Consider the following 21,963-nt stretch of genomic DNA (forward strand, 5'->3'; position numbering starts at 1 on the left):
CTAGGATCGACTATGCTGATGGAAGTGAAGGGGCTGAATGAAATTTAAGCGAAGATAAAATCGAGGCTCACTGGCCAGCAGTTCAATATTGTGCTATGCAGGCACCATGAGACATTGCAGGGTAACATGGCACTCCATGTTGCAGATTGTCACACACCTTAGCATGGTTTTGCTTTCTGTGGTCTAGCCCGCGTAGGGGTTGGTCTGGTGAACTTTAGGGCCTCTTAACACGAGCCCGGGTTGCTTTTTACCCCGGGTTGAATCACCGCGGCGGGTAACCCTTTTGCAGTCAAATGTTTATAAGCATTTACAGGAAAACAGTAGTCAAACTGGGTCAGCCCCCCTTGCCGGGTAACCCTTCTCAAGACTCTGGTTGACCCGGCTAGAAGGGTTGAAATTTCTTCATGTAAACACTGGCGTCACTTTTTTTGAGGTTCAGCATTCGCCCCCATGCGCCGCCTGTGCCAAAATGGCGGAGGCAAATGGGCATGAAGAGGAAAAAAGAACAAGTTGGCAATGGAATCACTCAATGACTGGACAACTTATTGCGAAATAAAAAGAATTTAAAAGCGAGATGGACTATCAAAATATAGACTTTAACGAGGACACCATTACTATGTACTCGAAGTTACAAGAGCGAATGGCTGATCGGTTTCCTGACAGTTTTGGTCCTGCTCAATTTGTCAGCCACAAATTGATGATTCTGATGATTGCATGGTTCGTCCCCCATTTTCCTCACGGACAAGTAGTCACCAGCCCTTTCAACCCAGCGAAAAGGGAACTGACCCGGGTCAGCGAGAATGACCCAACCCTCACCCAGCCCGGGCTTGTGTAAACGTAAAATTCGACGCTGAACTGACCCGGGTCGGTGTCCAACCCGGGCTCGTGTAAAGAGGCCCTTAGACACTTCCTTCCACTGGAGGTTGACATTTTAGAGTGACCAGTTGAATGTAAGGAGTAAGGATTCCACAGTTGGTTAATGTGCAGCCTTCTGTGCAAGAGGTCCCGAGTTCGATCCCTAGTGACCTTACATCCTTGCTTCAACTTCTTTCCAATCTGTGTAGCTTGAGGTAGCTTTAAATACCCTTAAAACAGAGCACTGATGGAAAGAGGGGAGTAGCACACTTTCGGCTACCTGGAAGAATACCCTAGAGTGTAAAGGAACCTCTGGTGCTAAAATAAGGTGTACACTACTGGCCAAAGTCAAAACAAAAGCGAAGTGGGAGGGGGAGAGGAGAAGGAGTGAAAAACCGCCTGGTAGTCATCATTGTCAATGATTTGTGCTGTGCTTAGCTCTAAAACCCAATTGATTATAATTATACAAGTTTTTCTAAAAGCTTTAGTTGCCAACGAGCGATCCGAGCCAAAAGGTGAGGATCGTGAGGCCGGAGCATCATAGAGTCGCGCACGAAAGTACATGTATTGAGCTGCAGGCGAAAAAAAGTAATGTAATGTAACAACAGAAAAAAGAAGCCAATCGCATCGTGGAAATTCTTCTTGTGACGTAACTGTAAAGTTTGGTGTAGATTTCCTGGAGATTTTAGTAGGGACCAATAAAAGTGTGTGTTTTGATGTGTGATGTCATTAGACAAACTTGCATGATGCACGTGACTATTGATGATCTTGTGTTTGGAGGTGAGTGAAAACACATTTTTTCCCATTTCCCTGATCATTGTGTTGTGTACACTTGCTTTGAGTGTTCTTTAATACTTATTTTCAAACCAGCATGTTCTATACTGAGTGAACAAGCTCAAAACTAAACCAGCATACGTGTTCTTATCGGCCGCTGTTGTCAATTTCTTCCGTCAGTTCGCGAGTAGAGCAGTTTGTTTTTCGTTTTGTAACCATTGAGTTGCGAAGAATTTATTTAATTTTCAAAGGAAAATAATATGTTGTCGGCAAAGTACACAATTCAACAATCAATTTCACTTATAATTCATGGCTGTATCTTGCAAAACAAAAATTGTAAAAGTGAAACAACTTTCCTGTGCGATAAAGTTTGATTCCCCATAATTTACATGTTTTACACTGAAAAGTCTGAAAACGTTTTGGCAATTTTTTACATGGCACAAACTAAAATTTTATCGAACTTAATTATTGCATGTTCCTGTTAAAATTAGGGCGGTTCAAAACTTACAGCAGTACTTTCAATATTATTGCAAACACGTTGACATTTTCATTGTTGTTCTAAAAACAAAATGTTCAAGGGTTTTACTTATTTCTGTATTAAAATAATAAAATATAAAAATAAAAATAAAAAACTACAACTACACGTGCTATTGGGTTCCAAACATGACAATCTGATACAAATCTGCAAACTCTTTGGCACTTAGCGATAGCTACTACTACTTTTTAAAAATAAAAATAAAAAACTACAACTACACGTGCTATTGGGTTCCAAACATGACAATCTGATACAAATCTGCAAACTCTTTGGCACTTAGCGATAGCTACTACTACTTTATAGGAGGCACGGTGGCTTCATGGTTAGAGTGCTCGACTCCGGATCGAGTGGTCCGTGTTCAGGTACTGGTTGGGGACATTGTGTTGGGCAATCTTGGGCAAGATGCTTTACTCTCACGGTGCCTCTCTCCACCCAGGTGTATAAATGGATACTGGCGAAAATGCTGAGGGTAACCCTCCAATGGACTAGCATCCCATCCAGGGGGGAGTACAAATACTCCTACACTGTAGTCCCTTCATGCTACAGAAACCGGAGATAAGCGCTGGCCTGAATGGGCCTTCTGGCTCGTAACAGACGTTTTTTTTAAGCTTTTACTACTATTTTATACTAAAAACAGAAATGAAAGAAAAAAAGGACAATAATTGCACAGGCAAGACTGTGATCTTTTTATTTTCAGGTATGATGTTTGCTATTTTGAAGTCAATGGGAACAACTGTTGAAAGTGAAGCATTGAGAATACTCTCCAGAGGTTTTGCTATATAGATTTTAAGCATTTTTAGTCAACCCTAGTGGAAAGGAAAGAAGGAAATTCACCAAACTGCCTGCTACACAGGCTAGCTGTGTTCCCACCCACCCTCCTCACAGGTAAGTACAAGACTTCCACTGATTATTCAGTGCGACTGGTCCCAAGAGGTGGACAGAGGAACCTTGCATTGCCATGGTTACATCCTTGCATGACTGCCACAGCACTGTAAGGCACCTCCCTTCAAGCTCATCAGTGCCAACAAGTTTTAAATTTTGCTCTGCTTATTAGAACGCAATCAAACAACTAAAACTTGTAACCATGAGATAATGCCAGCACAACTTCACCAAAAATGAAAGAGCAGTATGATGAGGGTGTCTTTAGTAGTGTCACAGCAACCAAAAGTTACGAAACTTTCTACCTCCTTTCTTTTCAAGTCATGGCTAGCTTTAACACCAAGCTGAGTGACATTTGGCTTCATACCATATTTCAAATTATTCTAAGATTTAGTTTTAATTCTTAGAAATAGTTTTATCCTGGCTTATTATTGGTACTCATTTAATTGCCAATGTGTCTATTTTCCACAATCCAACAATAGTAAATTAATCTAACAGCAAAGTTTCTTCAAGGAAGTGTATTATGTAATGAACTAGTGGAACCAGAAACATTCTTGTATTTCATTTCACATCTTTGGTTCTTAAAGCCATACCGGATTCTTGATACAAATTTCTTGGAATTCAATCACATTATCTTTAGTGATGAAGTCTACCTTTCTGATTTACTGGAATCCTCAAATTACACCGTCTAGACTTGGCTTGAAAATAATCTGCCGATCCCTGGATGTATCAATGTTGGGCTGAACAAAGCCAATTTTCCCATGGCCTACGTGTAGCCATACCCTCCCCCCCCCCCAAAAGAAAAATGGGAGGAGCTGGAACTTCTGCGAAAAGGTGGCCCAAATTGTGTTCTGTGACTTCACGGGAATTTATGCAATTTCTGGAAATTATTGGTATTTCCGCTAAAATTGGTGAAAACAAAGGCTTCATATTTCATTAAATTTCTATTGCATTAGATATATTTCTGTTCTCTGGAACTCATTTGAAAGTCACTGTCCCTTTTTAAGTGTATACTGTGTTTTTGAGAGATTGAAAAGGATTATGAGCGATATTTAGTCCAAAGCAAGAACACAACCTTTGATGTTAACACAATCTTGAGTACACTTGCAGGCTGTGTTATTGTATTGCTTACGGATTCACACAATTGTCATTGGTTTCAAACTGATTTACTTATTTATTGTTCGAAATTTGAAAATAGTTACAGATTAATTCTTGATACGGATTCCAGTGAAATAAAATAAATGACACAGTGATATTTACCCATTTGTGTCTTGTACTAAATCCTTCCTGTAAGCAATGGAAGTTTGTCCTACCTCGGAATTAATTAGACCTTAATCTCATTTATGGACAAATAATCATGGTTTAAGAATACAGTTATGCTGTCCTTACAAAACGTCAAAATTTGCAGCACAACCTTGAGGAATTAGAAAAATCAATGAGAAGCTCCTACATAGCAAGTTTCGAAAAGGCTCGGCTTGTTTTCCAGTCAAAGGAGTCGCTTCCAGAACGTTTTGATTTCAGCACACTGAAGCGCACCAGGCAAGTTAGTTACAGCCCATGTCCGAATCAAGATGAGCAAACTATTCACGTTCCTTTTGCGCTGTTTCCTTCCTCACTGTTATCATCACTGCTTAAACAGCGAGTGGAGTCAACGGTACAATCTATTTTCACCAATCTGTGTTTTCGAAAGAATTGACTAAGGTAGGTGACCAATGCGAAAACTCTATACATTTTCTTGCAAAAGCCATGAATACGATTTGGGCCAGCTTTTTGTAGATGTTCCCTCCTCCCGTTTTTCTTTTGGGGGGAGGGTACAGCTACATGTTGGATAATTTTCCCTCCAACAGCTCAAAAAAAGTCAACTTTTCACATTTCAGCAAAATGTCAAATACCTACCTCAAGCATGGCCACTACATGATGAGAAAATATTTCTATGACCCGCTGTTCATGGAATTTACATAATCCTCTTACAAGGTCAGAAGCGGCTCGACGACGAGTGTCCACATCTGAAATTTGGAATCAGCATTAGGTTAGCATGATAATATTTCAACCACAGCGTGTAGAATAACATTTTAGCTCTGTTGCTGACCTGATCCCTCGATATCTCTCCGGATGTACTCTTCAGGATTGTCCTCAAATACTTCTTCGTCCTCCTCTGAAAGATTATAATGCAGCCATGATCTATTTTCAATTTCAAATTAACTACCTACCTCTTTTCATTGCAGTAATTATATTTATAAAATTATGAACAAAAAAGTCAAATACATCAAAGAGAAGATACTGAAAAAGGTTAAGTGACAATGAACTACCTCTGAACTCAATGTTCGGAACAACAACATTTTCACAGATACTCTTCAAAGTTTCTTGCTTTTCAAACAAGTATTTGTAGTTGCTCCGTTCTGAAGCAGAAGCAAGGAACCCGATTGCATTACTAACTACCTGCAAATGGAAGAAAAACATTACAATGCTGGAAAAACAAAAGCCATTCAGGAAAATAAACAAACAAAAAGATAAGCTTTCACTAAAGTATTTCCACAAGCCTATTTCCGTTTTCAGTCAGTTTATTGCTTTTGTAAAAGGTGGAAGGCTTGGACTTTTCTCTTTCAATAATAATAATAATAATAATAAAATATTACTCCTCCTAAACTTAAGGGGAAATACCCATATAACCAACATAATTATTTTAATTACCCGTATTTCTTGGGATTGGAGACAAATTTGGAGTGTGCCGAACAAATGCCGAACAATTGATTTATTACTGTGCAGTTATACTGTTAATCATATGCATGAAAAAATTACTCGATTCTGATTGGCTGAGAGCAACGCAGTTCAAGTGCAACACCGTGCAAAAGGTGTAATACACCAGTGCAAAAGGTTTAATACCAGTGCAAATTAAACATCAAAATTCTACGATTGGCTAATAAACAAAAGGGTTTTGTCAGAACCAATCAAATCTTTTGTTTTCAAATCAAGCGTGCGCCCTGGGTGGCGCAATTTTTCCCGTGCATTTGTTCTTAAACATCTTGAATTTTTTCATGTACATTTTTGATAAGTAATCACATGATTTTTCTCATGCAATTTGGAAAAATAAGCACTTGTAAATTTTTTCAAAGACTACAAATTGCACTCACCCTTCTGGTTACAAGTGCTTATATATTCCAAATTGCACTCGCAATCATGTGATTACCTATACTTACATTATAGAAAAGGAGAAGGGATCCTCACACTTACACTGTATCTGGACAATATAAGTAAACCACACTTCAAACAGATACACAGTCACTTCATCATCATCCACCGTCTGTTTGTCAGAAATTTGCCTCTCACTGCCAGATACTAGATGCATTGATTATCACTCAAACCCTTATAAAAGACAAGAGTGACTGCTACTTACATTGATTAGCCTAGGCATCTAGTTCATAGTTATTGAAACCCCTGCACATTGACCTTTCTTTAACTCTTCCCTACTGAGTGTGAGAGGTTTTAATCACCGATTTGGGGCACTCTCGGTGTGAATAGGTTCATGTCATGAACATGTAGTTAAACAAGTTACACTTACAATGTCATGCTTAGTTACTTTTTCTGTTGAGACAAGAAGTTGCCAAATGGCCTCTACAAACTTTGGAAGGTAATTCTGCAATAAAACAATCAAATGCTAATATGTGAGACTCATATGCAGACCAAAGGTGAACTTTAATCTTTTTCACTGAAACTCAAGAAGTCTGAATTAATTTTAACAAAGACATAATCTCTCAACCTACAGTACATGCATTGTAATAAAATTGTAATCAACACACCAAAAAAACGCATTGTTGTGATGTTTATGGAGTCATAACATTAGGTAACATATCTTAATAATTATGCTTATTAATATGTTCTTCTTTTATAAATATAGTTAAGGCTTTTAAGTCTGTGTTACTGTTCAGTACAGTGCATAATCCAGCTCTAAAACAAAATATTTAGGTGATCTCTTGTATTTCAAGTACATTTTAACATTGTGTGTTCTGCGACAGCATAAAACCAATTTCCAATGATTATGACGCTCCTGTAATTTCAATAGACTTCACCTCAAATTCTTCATCATATTTCTGGGCATACAAGGAAACGTTATCGCAGACTTGTGACTTGATTAGGTCTAAAGGTCCAGCCTCGCCATCTGTGTCCTGGTACAAAGAAAACTGGTTTGTGTAAAAATATAACAGAAGCTAGGGCTTTCTAAAAATTACTCTTCAACGATCACCAAGAGGTGAGCTTGGAGGACGGTGCCTAAAACATTCTGACATAAAGTAAATTTAACCCTTTGACGCCCAAACCAGCCAAAATCGGTCAATGGAGAACCCCTTGATTTCATGTCCACTCTGCCTAAAATCAACCTACTTCTTGAATAAAATGGGTAAACCATGTTTTTTGTTGTCACTTTAGAATCACAAACGAACTACTTTCATTTGATCTTTGACTGGAACCACACCAGTTGATTCTTTACTGCAGCTAAGGTATCAAACAAGATAACAACCAAAACAGATTCATCCAGAGGTCAGAGCTTGACTTGGTCCTATTTTGGATTAAGTCTGGCAAAACTTGCCTCTTAGCTTAAAGGTATTTCTTATGTATCCCAGCAAGGGATATACATGTAAATGCATTTATAATTTCAGGAGAGAACGAACTAATATCTCCAAGTTAACCTCAAGCTTGAGTTCCTTGCTATTTGTTGTGAGGAGAATAAGGAAGTTCTTCATCCATTTATCCATGTTCTCTTCAAAGTGCTCTGGCAAGTCCTGCAATATCAAACCAAAAAAAATAAAATGGTCAATAAAGATAAGCTTTAATTAACACATCTGTTCATAGAAATGGTTTTTTTTTTAACTTTTACGGTTTTTTCCTGCTGACCAGGATTACCCATAATCCTTTGCAGTCTTATAATTTTTGATTAAATATAACAAAAGTACATAAATTGGCTCAAAGCAGCTTCAGAACTGCAAACTACATGTAGACAACAAAACAATTATTCTTCTAATCTAATATTTAACTTGACCACTCTTAAGAATTCTATCTGTTTAACACTGGTTTTGAGCTTCCAAGACAATACTGAGGCCTGGTTACCTTAGTAAAACCTCACCACTTTCACAGAACAGCTTGAAATGGCAACTAGAAGCGAGGGAGAATTTGAAGGTTTTTTCAGGATTTTTACACAGTTTCTGGTGCTTAAACCACTGTAATGCCTCTACACTGACAAGTGACTTGGGGATTGAAATTTTCAGCTGTATTTTGATGGGGATGTAAGTTGAGTTTTTAGCAGAACTTTAGTGATTAATGAGCATTTTGATACCGACAAGATGCAGTTGATGAGAGGTCTAAGATGCAAGTTTCAAAGGAATTTGTTTGGCAGTGATGCCATAATTTTGTGTTACAAAGATGGCAGCAATTTTGCTTGGGGATTGAGATTTATATATATTTTCAAGGCAATGCAATGGAACATTAGCTGAAAAGTGGAGGAAAATGAATTTGTTGTGTGAGCATTTACACCTGTGAATGTTCTGCAGCCAAGTTGAACAGAACCCACCCCGCAAGCAGAGCCTACTTTTGTCTTTTTCTTTACTAAGAAGGAGAAAAGGAGATTCTGCTTGAATCATGTCAACTAGCTCTTTGAAGCTGCCACAGCCAGAACTTCTGGACCAGACAATCTTGAATTCTCCTGTCAAAGTGGTTTTTCCAGTGCGAGCAACCGTTTAGTGGTATGACCAATGTTTAAATTGAGCCCGCTGTACCATGAAAAATCAAGATGGCCACGCCTATAAGGCATATTAGCCCCGTGTTCAAAACAGGATCCTGGCAACATGCAGCGCATGCTCAATAAAGATCTCACTGGATTCACGCAGAGTCCTTCTGAGAACGCCAAAATCAAGCAAGCAAAGGAAAGGCTCTGCTAGCAGCGTGAACAGAACCTTGGCATTGTTAAGATTCACATTTTTGTCTTAGTGAGCCAAAGGGAAGTGTGATGGATCAACTGCCTGGAAATCTAGGAGGATTTTGACTACAGGACAGTAGTATTTTCCAAATAATTTATCACTTGTATCCTCAGAGTTAGTGAACGTTATTTATTTTTAAAAACTGGTAGTGTTTTGAATTAAAAGCAGACAAATTTCACTCGCATGCTGTTACATGTGACATGCCATTTCTCACGTTTACATTTTCAGATCAAAAACTTTGTAAATCATGTTGCTCTAACCCAAGATTATTTTAGGTCACAATTTTCCTTATTTCAAATGCAAGATTTGTGGAAGGTAACTTCACAAGTTTTTCTGACACAAAGATATCCAACAAAACATCTTCTATTGTGTCTCAAGCAAGTTGGACACCTGAAGCGACTGCTACAGGTCTTAACTTTTAATACAGATCTCTACTGATTAAAACATATTGTTTCTTTTCACGAGTACAATAATCTGAGACCTGCATGGGCGTTTACAATGGCTTGCCATTGTAAACACCCATACAGATATCCCACTCATATTTTATCTACCACTTAGGATGCAGGTAATTATTATTATTTATTTAAAATAAGTGTACAAGTATTCGACTAATGAAGATTACCTGAAAGTTCAAGCTATAAAACACCTTACAAATGAGCAGAATGGAGCCAAGAATGTCCTTTAATTTGGCCATATCATGGCCACACCTGTTAGCTTCCTCCATGATTGCCTGAAAAAAAAAAAAACCATTCATTGCTATGGCCCAGTGATTAGGGTGGTTGCCTTGAGCTCTGGACATCCTGGATTCAAAGCCACCAGGCTTTTAAAAAAATTGATTTTTAATGGCAGGCCAACCAGAGGGGGTTCGGGGTTCTTACTTCTGGCTGACATTGATAACTGTTGCTAAGACTACATGTACAACAAAGGCAAAACTAAATGGAGTTAGGAAGTAAAGCAACATCCAGTTACCTCAAAAAGATTTGTGAATGGTTGTGCAAACCTTTCCAACACAAACTTGATTTCAGTCCACAATTCTTGAGACTTAAATTCATGTCGATACCTGAAACAATTCAATTACAAGATAACGTGTTAGGTTCAACCGTTAAGTCTGTTCTTGATTTCCTACATGCAGAACTTTCTAGTTATTTCCAGGAACCAGTACTATTGTTGTTGAGTTCCTTACATATTGTAAACAGGATGAGGGGAGTGCAATATGTGCTGACAAAAATACAATAATAATAATAACAATAATAATAATAATAATAATAATTATTATTATTATTATTATTATTATTATTGATGATGATGATTGTGGTGGTGGGGTCGACGCTCATGATAACCTTTAACAAATACCAATTTCTCATATTGCACAACACTTTCAAGAGGATTTTGCTCGACTACAAAAACAGTTTATAGGTCTTTCACAGGTGTCAGTGTACAAGGCAAGATCTCTCCAAACCACTTCTACTTCTCACTGTCTTGTACCAACCTTTTGAAGAGTGAATGTGCAGTATGCAATACTCCATTTATTATGTGAAAATCCCCACTGTTAAACTTGGCAACTAGGTCCTAACAAAGGAAGAAAACCAAACCAGGACAAAAAAACAGCGACAAAGCATGAATACAAGTGAATATATCCCTTGTGGTATCTATTATAAGAGTAATTAATAATAAAATATCAATGTCAGATATTGCATTTCTTAATAATAATAATAATAATAATAATAATAATACAGGACGACTAAACCAATTGGTGAGAAGATCACACACCTATTGACGAAGATCTACGCAGCGTCAGAGGAAAAGTTGGGAAGAGCCATAAGGTCAGTGAAATCTGCAACGGCTGACAACAGCTTAGAGTGGAACAATCGAAAATGCTCAGTGGTGCATGTAAAGAAGGGTGATCTCCAGGATAGCGGAGATTGAATGTGGCGAGTCAGAGATGATAGAGAGCCTAAAGTGAGGGTTCGAACTACAACTTCTTGGGAGTCCCAGAGAATGTAAAGCAAGAAGACGGGTTCGCTCTAGAGGTTGCAGCCAAGGTGTATCTAAAGCGTCTATCTGTTATCTGGTCCAGTCCACAGTCGGATTATAATGGAGTGATAGCCACAAACCAGTTCGCACTACCAATGATAGAATATCTAATGTGGAACCAGACATGGCCTCTGGATGAATTACAAAGGCTGGATCGAGAGACACTTAAAGTGATCTGTGAGAGCGGTGGAAAGCATCCACTAGGGTCAACAGCTTTGAAGTATCTCCCAAGGAGAAGAACAATATAAGGTCACCAAGTCAGCAGTCAAAATGTATGCCAACAATGACAAGAAGATCGAGATGGTGAGAACGTTTGAGGAAAAGTCAGAGGCGTCAGGGCGAAGGTCGCTCATTAAAGATGCAAAGAAGTATGCGAGTAAACTGGACCTCCATCTTAACTTAGTTCATCTGGGGCCAACAGGTGCCACTGGTGACAGAAATGAAGAGATTGAAGGGAAGAAGATAGGAGTATGGGTGAAGCGCACCCAGCAAGGAAAGAACGCTGACAAGTTGAGAGCAGAAATATGGCAAGGACAATTCGTAGTTCAGAGATGGGAGGACGAAGAAAGTGGGACAGAGTGCTTCGCACTCTTGAATCAGGCCCCACCCATACAGTGGCTGGAATGCAAGAACTTTACCTACAAATGCTTCCAACTAAGATTTACCATCATAAGAAGACCAGGTGCCACACTGGCTCGGATCTGACATGTCGGCTGTGTAGTAAGGCCCCCTGAGACACAAGCCCATGTGCTGGCTAAGGCTCTATACGAGAACTCAAGAGCAAAGGCATATTGGGATGTGCCATTATATGCAGAGAGTACTGAAGTAAGAGCGAACAGGATCGATGCGCGTATAGTCAACAAGGAGTCAAAAAGAGTAATGCTGTTGGAAATGAGCTGCCCCTGGATCTCAAATAGAGAGGCAAAGGATGCTGAGAAGACATTAAAGTACGCACTGCTACATCACAAGACCAAGATGCAGATGCCAGGAAAGAAAGTGGAACAGCACAACATCGTGATAGACGTGTTGGGAGGGTGCTCAACGAGTGTACAGGGAAGTCTCAGATCTCTGGTTGGTCAGGGCAGAAGTGCCTCAGTACTTTGCAGAATACAGAAAATGGTGGTGTCTAATACACTGAACATTGCTAGGAGTTTCAAGATAATGTCAGCATGAAGTTCAGATTCAAGTCTAGTAATAGGTTTAAGCTTTCTGGTTTAAGACAGTTTTAGGATTCGTCTTTATAGAAAAAATCCAAGAAACATTTTGGAAATATCACATAGGAAAGATTTCTAGACATAACATGATTATTATCAGTACATTTATTATTCTTAGTAGATTTTTAAAACCATCAATACGATTAGGCTCTAAGTATAGGGATATTTTAATATTTATTATTAATTTTTATTTTTATTGATTTATTGATTTATTGTTATTATTATTAATATTTTTTGTTCTCAGTAGAAACTGGTACATAGGTTTACGCAATGCGCCCGATGTCCCAAGAATAATTTTGCATTAGCATTCAGAAGTTCATAAAACCACAATATAAAACAGAAAAGTAAACAAAAGAATGGACCCAATCCCGAGTTGGCGATTTGCTGACAGATAGCCGATTCCTAAAGATTTTTAATAATGCTTGCAGTATTGCAGTAAAACCTTTCCAGGCGGCGTGACATAATGATGCCATGATGTTCAGGGTAACAGATTGATGTTTACGCAAGAAGTTCACTTTGTTTCACGGCGTGAAATATTTCTCAGACGTTACGACCTGTTTTCACGGCGTGAAATATTTTCACTGTGACTGTGACCTTTTTCACGGCGTGAAAGGGAAATTTCACTCACATTCCAATAATTTTTTACAATTTCACGGCCAGGACCGTGAAATAGCCATAGCGTGAAATTTGGATAAGTCCCCTTTTTGCGTGAAGGATCACATATAACCTTTCTTCCTACCATTCGGGTATAAGGGTGGCTCAACCGATGCTACTAGTTGTTGAGCCATTTCTTTACACTCCAACCGGTCTCTATTCATCTGAACGGTCCAAATCACTCTGCCTCGCCGTCTTCGGCCCCTTGTAGTCTCATTGGTCGATGCGGGTTGTTGTGTAACTTCATCCGCCATTTTCCAAATTAAACAAATCCAATCGTTGAAACTAAATGCTCGCAAATTCCCTTGAGTCTCCTCCGCAGCTGTCCTTTGGGATATCACACAACAAGCTTTGCATGACATCCTGACCATTGACTAAATGACTGACTAAAAAGAAGGGTCCTTAAGGTAATTCCCTTGAAAATGACGTACTATCCAGATTTTTGTCAAACTTGACACAATTGATATTCATACACAAGACACTCAAAAAGGGTGATAAAAAGATGGTGTTACCATGCTTGTTTTTGTGCTGAATGCCCTTTATTCTAAGTACAACAAAAAAATCTAGGTGACACAAAGGCAAACCCGGTGTGGCCAGCACATCACGCATGCGCACAACCATTTCACCTCGTAAATTAGCAGCCATGGACAACAGTATTGGCCTTGCTGGGCCTCATCAGCATGGCGTAGCTAACATATTAGGCAGGTGACTTAGACACCTCCTTAAGTGGCAGCTGCACAACAAATGTGGTAAGCTGGGTTGGGAACAGCACAGCCGTTCTCTCACGGCAAAAGCGTGTGGGAAGGTGGATCACCAAGAGACCAAAGTGTCAACTTGCCTTTTTTGTTGTACTTGAAATAAAAGGCATGCAGTGCGAAAACAAGCAAGGTGACACCATCTTTTTATTGCCTTTTCTTAGTGTCCTGTGTATGAATCAATCGATATTGTATCAAGTTTGACAAAAACCTGGATGGTACAGTATGTAATTTTCAAGGGAATTACCTAAAGGACCTATCTTTTTAGTCCGTCATGTAGTCAATGGTCAGGATGTCATGCAAAGCTCGTTGTGACACCCCAAAAGACAGCTGCCAAGGCGACTACATTCTTTACTAAACCCCACTTCGACACAGTTACCATTTCACGTACAAAAACAGAGTAAAGCTATCGAGAGGACAACTCTTGTTTATCTTCATGCTGTGGACATCATCAGTTACATTTATCCCTTAGTTACATTTAGTGGTGCTCTTGAAAAAAAAAAGGAATACTTTATCCAAAAAGAAGGAAAAAAACAATTTCACCCGGAGAACAAAAAGCCTGTCAGGTTCACACCAAGTTTTATTTCATTTCAGTCTTGACTTGTCCATTTGACATTGCACTGAATCACTTGCCCGGCCATTAAACCATTTGCCGGTGAATTAAGTTGTCCGTTGATTAGTTGAGCCGTTCCTTCTTTAACTAAACCGTTTCAGTCTTGTCTTGTCCATATGATATTGCACTGAATCACTTGCCCAGCCATTAAACCATTTGGCGGTGAGTTAAGTTGTTCATCCACTAGTTGAACCGTTCCTTCTTAAATTAAACCATTTTAGTCTTGTCTTGTCCATTTGACTTTGCACTGAATGCCTGGACCTCTTAAACCATTTTCCAGTGAGTTAAGCCATTTGTCAATTAGCGTGCCTTCTTTAAGTAAACCACTCTGCTACTGGGGACAAGATCATTTGCTGTCAGACCTGATCATTTCAAATTTCGTCAACGGATAGATTCTTAGTTGAATAAACCAATTTGTCTTCAGTTCAGTGTGTTCAGTTTAAGGTTGCTGCTAACCTTTTCGGTCTCAAATTTTGCAAAATGTTAAAAAGCTACCATAAGATAGCTCATTATATTAGTTTCCTTGTAAAAAAGAAATTATTTGAAAATGTTTATTTTCTTGCCGAGTTATTGCAAATTTTGTGTTTTTCGTGACTAAAATGTTAATCCCCCAAGTCGTTATGAGATGTCAACCCTCGTTAACACTTTGACATGGGAATACATCTGGGTATCTTCACTTTATTGCATGTTGAGTTCGCCATTTATTTGTACAGGGCTTGAAATTAACGAAAAATCCAGTCGCATTTTGCGATAAGATACGAAAATTTAGTCGCAATTTTGCAAATTTTAGTTGCAAAATCGCCGCACTGCATTGTGTTGTCAGCGGTTTAGCAAAAAAATATAAGCCCAAATACTTGTGTGAAAAGAAACCGCTGAAAATGGCGAACGATTGAAGGAATGGAGCGGTGCATGTAACATCGCAGCTAAATTACTCTACAATTACACTATCTTCAGAGAAAATTCACAGCGAGAAACAAAATAATTTTGTCATTTATTTATTTATTTTAGCAAAAGTAGCAGCAAAGTGGCAACTGCCAACCATTTTGTTTCAAAAGAGCGAAGGTGAAAAATTTAGTCACAAATGCGACTGTATTGGTTGCAATTTCAAGCCCTGTTGTGGTTGATGTGGTTGTGGTTAAAGGAATATGCGAGGCGATATCATCCTTACTAGGCCATGAAACGCATGAAACAATGAGAAAAGTCTAAACGGGAAAGTTCTCCCTGGGTAAAAAGTATGAAAAAGACCGGGTATAAAAAAAACTTAGATTCCATCGAGGAAACAAAGAACCGCGCACCAGTGGCTCAGTTGGTTGAGCACCAGGTTAGCTGGAGGTCGTGAGTTCAACTCCAGCCGGACCAACACTCAGGGTCTTTAAATAACTGAGGAGAAAGTGCTGCCTTTGTAATTACATCTGCAAATGGTTAGACTCTCTAGTCTTCTAGGATAAGGACGATAAGCCGGAGGTCCCCTCTCACAACCCTTCAATGTTTATAATCCTGTGGGACGTAAAAGAACCCGCACACTTGTCGCAAAGAGTAGGGCATGTAGTTCCCGGTGTTGTGGCCTGTCTTCTGTGATGTATCATGGTTGGGAGGGTAAATGCTTGGAGAAATTAGCTACACCAAGCTACTCTAAAATTCTGAGGGTAAATAAAGATATATGATAAAGATATATGATATGAAAACTCAGCTTGCTGCTTGCGACAAGGGCTAAGTCTGCAATCAGGTGTAAATAATCTATGGCTAATGATGCAACGCTGAATGCCTTTTTAGAGGGCCTTATTACCTCGATTTTCATTGGTATGCGGCATCATAGCGGCATGACTGCATTCACACCCGAATTGACAAGGTGTGAAAACGTGTAAAATCTTTTCAGCCTGAAAACTTGGGGTTAACTTTTCCAGGAATAGCTCCTCTTCAAATGAATTTATAGGGTATGTAGATTTGTCGGATTTTTACGAAATTTGGGCAAAATGATCGTCGGATACTGGTGCACGAAACTGTGTCTGGCTTTTAAAAAATTGGAAATATTTTTACTTTGGCAAGTTTCTGCATATGTTCGCGACACGGAAATTTTTCCATTGCTCATGCAACTTCAAAGTTCATTTTCTCTGAAACCAATAGGAAAATCCTAAAAGCCTGACACACTTTGGTAGCCTATAAAGTGCTGATTGAAATAGTACAGTTTGTTTGGTTGTGCGTGATAATGCGAAGGCGGGTAATTCAGCAAAGTGAACATGTATGGTTTTGAGTTTGAAGCTTCACGCGCGCTAAAGAAAGCCATCATAAACCAAAATGTTCATGTATTCAGATTCTTCATTTTAGTACCTTTTCGGTGATATATAGTTTGCTTGAGTTTTACCGAAAATAACACGCTTACGTAAGATTTCAAGGCTGTGCTGTAAGGAAAATTTCGGGGAGAAAGGGCTCCCAAGCATTTCAGCTGGGGTGCCCAGCCCTCCAAGTTGGTCGCCCGAATTTATTAATGAATTATTTAATTAATTATCTGAGATCAACAATGCAGCAAGATCTTCATCCATCTCTCTCTCTCAACAGAACATTGCTGCTACTGCTCTGGTGATCGTCAAAGTCGCTAGTGCAAGGAAAACTGCAACCCGTCAAATTTTTCACCCCATACTTGAGAAAGACGAGAAAAGTGGCAATGCCACCGATGTCTTTCAGGTTTAAAATCAAAAAAGTAAAGATTGCAGCAGGTTTATGTAAAGACGTTTGGGTCTAATACCGGTAAACCTGGTTAGTTGGGTTGAAAATAAATTTTCAAAACGTGAATCAATGCCGCTTGATTCCCATGGAGCTTTTGTGAAAACTGCCGTGAAACCAGCAGAACCAGACAATGAAACCAATTATTTTGTATTTTAGCTTTTGTCTGCCTTAACAAAAATTTACTTCAAAGGAGTAAATTTGTTCTTCTGCTCTTCTCTAGTATGCAACATAGGCATATCATGCAGTATACAGAAATTTCAATGCAATCAATTACAAAAACATGATGGCCAAGATAGAAATTGGTAAATTATGAAAGTTCTATTTTGTACTTTCCTTTTGGCATTTACACCTATCTTACTACTTGAATAAGTTCAACAACCCACATACCGGTAATAAGTTTGTCCACTTGTCAGGAAAGTCCTCTCTTCCTATCACACTAACAGCATCACTCAACTAACAAGGCAATCAAATCAGCCCCATCTAGTTCTCATAGACTTCTTATTATTATTATTAGTAGTATCAGGCAATCAAAAGTAAATTATAAAAGCTAGTACCTGTTTCTGTAACCTTTCAGGACTTCTCAGCATTAGATCGACAATCTCCCTTTTAACTAAAACATAAGACAAGCAACATATCTCTAGGATTACCAATGTAATTTTCTTCTCTAAGCATGTCAACTAGGCAAAATATAAGTCAATGATGGGTCTCCAACTTGTTTACAAATGTATGTTACCTCAAAAAAATGAGTTGTCAATGGACAATGTTCAAGGGTGTGCTAGCCAATTTCCATCCTCCAGTCACCACAATAGGGCATTTAGAAGTTGATTTCACCCAATATTTAAAAAACACTATCTGCCAAGAAGCACTGAATACCAATTAACATGCAAACAAATTCGTCAAAAACAGAAGTAGTTGGACAGTGAGGTGACAATGGCAAACTTTCAGAAATCTTGATAGAAGACCTCCAAGAGCTATTAGCTCTCAAAGGTTGTTCATGTTGTTCTCAAAACGCAACCTCAAGATTACAGGTAGAGACTTTCTTTGCGAAACTGAAAACAAACCAACCAAGTATTCTATTGATCAAAAATGCCAAGTACAAACGAACAGAATGACCTTTCAATAAATCACAATTCACTCTAAAATTTAAGGGTCTGTTAATACATGCATATGGTCTTACAAAATTAATGTTAAAAATAGATAGTATAAGCTAGGTTACACGAAACAACAGTCAAATCATAGTATGCATGGTACACTTCTACATTGTATGACTAACTCCATTTTAGGAAAAACTGTTGTAGAGTCTACACCTCTGGGCCCAGTTGCTCAAGAGCCAAATAACACTAATCCACAATTACATGTAAGTACCAACCAAGGAAAAAAAATTGTCAGTCAAAAAAGCTCTAACTAGGTAACTTTAGGCTAAAGGAAAACAAAAGTCAAAATTGAAGGCTAAAAATCTTGAGGAAACTCTTTTTGTAACACTAAATAATCTTAATCGGAATTTGAACAACTGGGTCCAGTTACTCCTGATTTGCAATAATATAGTTACTGTACACAGGTTAGTTACTTTCATTGTGTAGATGCACTATTCACTTCAATAAAACAACATTTGAAAGAACAATAAAAAATTTAATACATAAACAATAGAAAGAAAAGTAATTTAATGCAGGCAAAGAACAACTCAAAGTGTGCGCAGTTACCAGAGTAGCCATTAGCACTAGCTTTGGAGATGGTCACTGCCATGTACAAGGTAGTCAACTGGTCAGATTGAACGAGTATAATGACTGGAAAATGTTTGGTTCTATGTGACTAATGTTATTTACTAATGGAATTTAAATGGAGCACAAGCAACAATGACAAACTGAAAAAGTAAGTGTGTTTACTTTGACATGGATGGTTAAAACTTACGGATCGGCAAAACATTATGTCATAGAATTTTGTAGAACTAACATTTCAGCTGTCTGTATGACATTCCATTCTATTTAGGCTTGGTACATGTATGTTTGAAAGTGATCTCAAAATATGGATCTTACAAGACAAACAGCATGCCTCAACTTTGTTCCCAGGGTCTCTCTTCTTTACCTCCCTTGTTGTTGAGGAGAAAGACCATAGTTCAGGCAAGTCATGTGGCACTCCCAAGACAAACATTTTCCCACTAGGGTAGACTTGTTGTTATATTTTGATCCCACAACTGGGTGAAAGCATATTCGTTTGACAAGGCAATAATCTTTACCTTATAATGTAAGTTTCAAAAAAGTCAAAAGAACTGATGATATATTCCCACAGGAGATGAATTCCAACAAAAGCGCTTTTGTGACCGATAAGACCTCACAAAAATTATTTTGATTTCATTAGTGGCTAATATTGCTTCTACAGAACATTCACTCTCATAAAACAATACACCAAACACTACATTTGCTTGATTAAAATGGCTCTTTTATTTTACTGGCGCTAAAACTGTACTTCACAATTTGTGTTGTAAATTAAACGCTAAGCTGTATGCAGCTGTGAAAATATCTTACATGTCACAACAACAATTTACACAAAGTTGTTGAAATAATAAAGAAGTCAAAACTGTCCAGTCGCTGTGCAAGCTTGCAACTTTAAGGAATCACTTAACAGTCGAAAGAAAAACGAAAATCAGACAACAAAATATGATACCTGCACATGTTCATACAGTTTGATTTGAGGTCGATATGTGACATGTAAAACCAGCCTTCTCAAAACCGGCTGGTTGACAGCTCAATGAGCCCCCTCCTCAGAAAGCTTGACCGTCTCTTTCCAGTCAGAAAATGTCAGACAACAAATTTTTATCTCTAACGTAAAGTCTCAGGAGATATTTTAAAAGCTTGAGAAAAGCTTGTTCGACATACAAATTTGCGGCCGCAATATTTTTTTCAGTTGCACATATGAAGTGTTTAGTTAACTAACATTCCAGTATTTCTTATCAGACTCTATGCAAGTCCCTTTAAATCCCCCAGATTGCACTAAATTGCATCTGTGAGTGTCTAAATTTGAAAAATTCCTAAGGGGAGCATGCCCCCAGATGCCCTAGAAGCTTGCGTCCTTTAGGCACTCGCTTGGGTGCCTTTATGACCTGCTCCCCAAAAACATTTTGAGAAGGCTGAAAACATGACACCGGCTGATCAATCGGCCAACACAGGTGAAAATTCAAAAGACGCAAGACAGTGTATTTTCTAGACAGACAGACAGACAGACAGACAGACAGACAGACAGACAGACAGACAGATAGACAGATAGATAGATAGATAGATAGATAGATAGATAGATACAGTTCATTGATCAAAAACATGGCAGCCATAGGCTGAATTACATATGATAAAATAAAATACAATATGAAAGCTTAAAAATTAAAAGTTAAAAAAAGGTGAAAAGGGAATATTTACCGTATTTACCCGTGTATAAGTCGACCTTTTATGGCCTCAAAAGAAGCTCCAAAAATTGCACTCGACTTATACACGGGTCAAAGATTTTGAGCCAAGTTCCAGCTAAGTAATTTATTCAAAATTAACATAATAATGTTAACGTTGTCTTGGGCATAACGAAGGCAGTGGACAAAAGCCGACGTAAAAGACTTCAAAATGAATGACAAAAGACTTCAATACGAATGTAAGCAATTCCAGTTGAAATGAAAAAGGATTTGTCCAACTCTAAATGTTGAAGATTTTCACAAGCACAAATATGAAATAGACACTGGAAATTTTCGTTTTCCAAAGGCGGAAAGCTCTAAAAGTCATTTCTGTTTCTTCGAATAAAACACGATCGTTCAATGGCTTAGTAACCTGGCGCAATACCTCGTGTTTGCGTGCAAGCATCGTCACTCGCGTTGCGTGAAAATGTTGGTTGGTAATGAATGTTTTTTATTCTTTATACAAACCTGGCAGATTTAAATGCTTTTGCAAACTTCGTATTGTTTGGTTTATGAGTTTTGTTTTGTTTGTCATTCGAGAAATTATAAATCAAGGACCAATAAAACCTTGCACATTTTCGCATCGTCATTCGCAAGTTATTTTCAAAGATTGACTTCTGCTTCTGTGATGTTGCATTGTGCTTATCCTCTAAAGCCCTTTATCCTTGAACAACGAAACAGGTGAGTTGGAGGTTTACATGTTCGATTTTCTGACAATGTTTTCGAAACTCAAGGACAAAATGCCCGCATATACAACAGCTGTTGAACAACGAAACTATTAAGCACTTGAGGCCCTGATTTTTTTGTGTATCCACATTTTCAGAAATCGAAGAATACAAGATTAGTGTCCCATGAACATTTAACAAAGAAATTAAGAAATTGCGTTTTTTGCCATCAAAAATGGGGGGTCGACTTATACATGGGATCGACTTATACACGGGTAAATACGGTACTTCATTGCCTTAATGATATAGTGATGGATAAAAGTATTGCGATTACAGATGGTATGAGTGCGCCGTGTGCTAAAAGCGCACTTATTCCTTAAATTGACCTCACACTCATTCTGACAAGGAAGTAAGCTATACAGTATCTGTGAAGGATTACACAAGATGGAATTAACAAGCTGATCACTTGAGAGCACCTAGCGCTCGTGTAAGGGGACTAACCCAGTCATGGAAAGCACCTCATCATGCAAACAATCTGGATAAATAATGCACAATGTTTGCCTTTGGCATCCCTGTAGCATCTGATCGATTTGACAAACACCTTTTGCCTTTCAAATCGACCTCCATGTGTAGTACATAAAATACCTTGCCATGAATGTTTTGTTGAAGCTTGTCTCACCACAAAAATAAATGCAATGCGTGCTGATTCCCTCAGTCAAAATGATGACAAGGCCTACATTACCTCCCCTCCCCAGCACATATTTGGTCTAATCCCCAGATTTTGGGAGACATGTGACCAGCCTGAACCAGGGTCTTTCTCCTCAATGACAAAGGAGGCAGAGAAGAGAGACTGTGGGAACGATCG

General features: G+C 38.5%; 1 protein-coding gene across 1 annotated transcript in view; it reads right to left on the bottom strand.

The window, feature by feature from the left end:
• LOC138012756 (exportin-2-like) overlaps positions 1–21,963 on the bottom strand; it is a 59,236-nt gene that overhangs the window by 34,778 nt on the left and 2,495 nt on the right. The window contains exons 4-14 of the mRNA XM_068859644.1: positions 17,558–17,613; positions 17,391–17,456; positions 10,499–10,578; positions 9,979–10,069; positions 9,632–9,739; positions 7,726–7,818; positions 7,111–7,206; positions 6,603–6,677; positions 5,353–5,482; positions 5,133–5,198; positions 4,940–5,049 (exon numbers count right to left, since the gene is read on the bottom strand). Coding sequence (XP_068715745.1) covers positions 4,940–5,049; positions 5,133–5,198; positions 5,353–5,482; positions 6,603–6,677; positions 7,111–7,206; positions 7,726–7,818; positions 9,632–9,739; positions 9,979–10,069; positions 10,499–10,578; positions 17,391–17,456; positions 17,558–17,613 — 971 coding nt within the window. The remainder of the gene's footprint in view (positions 1–4,939; positions 5,050–5,132; positions 5,199–5,352; positions 5,483–6,602; positions 6,678–7,110; positions 7,207–7,725; positions 7,819–9,631; positions 9,740–9,978; positions 10,070–10,498; positions 10,579–17,390; positions 17,457–17,557; positions 17,614–21,963) is intronic.

The sequence above is a fragment of the Montipora foliosa genome, chromosome 8 (assembly GCF_036669935.1).
Source record: "Montipora foliosa isolate CH-2021 chromosome 8, ASM3666993v2, whole genome shotgun sequence".
In the NCBI taxonomy this organism is placed as follows: Eukaryota; Metazoa; Cnidaria; class Anthozoa; order Scleractinia; family Acroporidae; genus Montipora; species Montipora foliosa.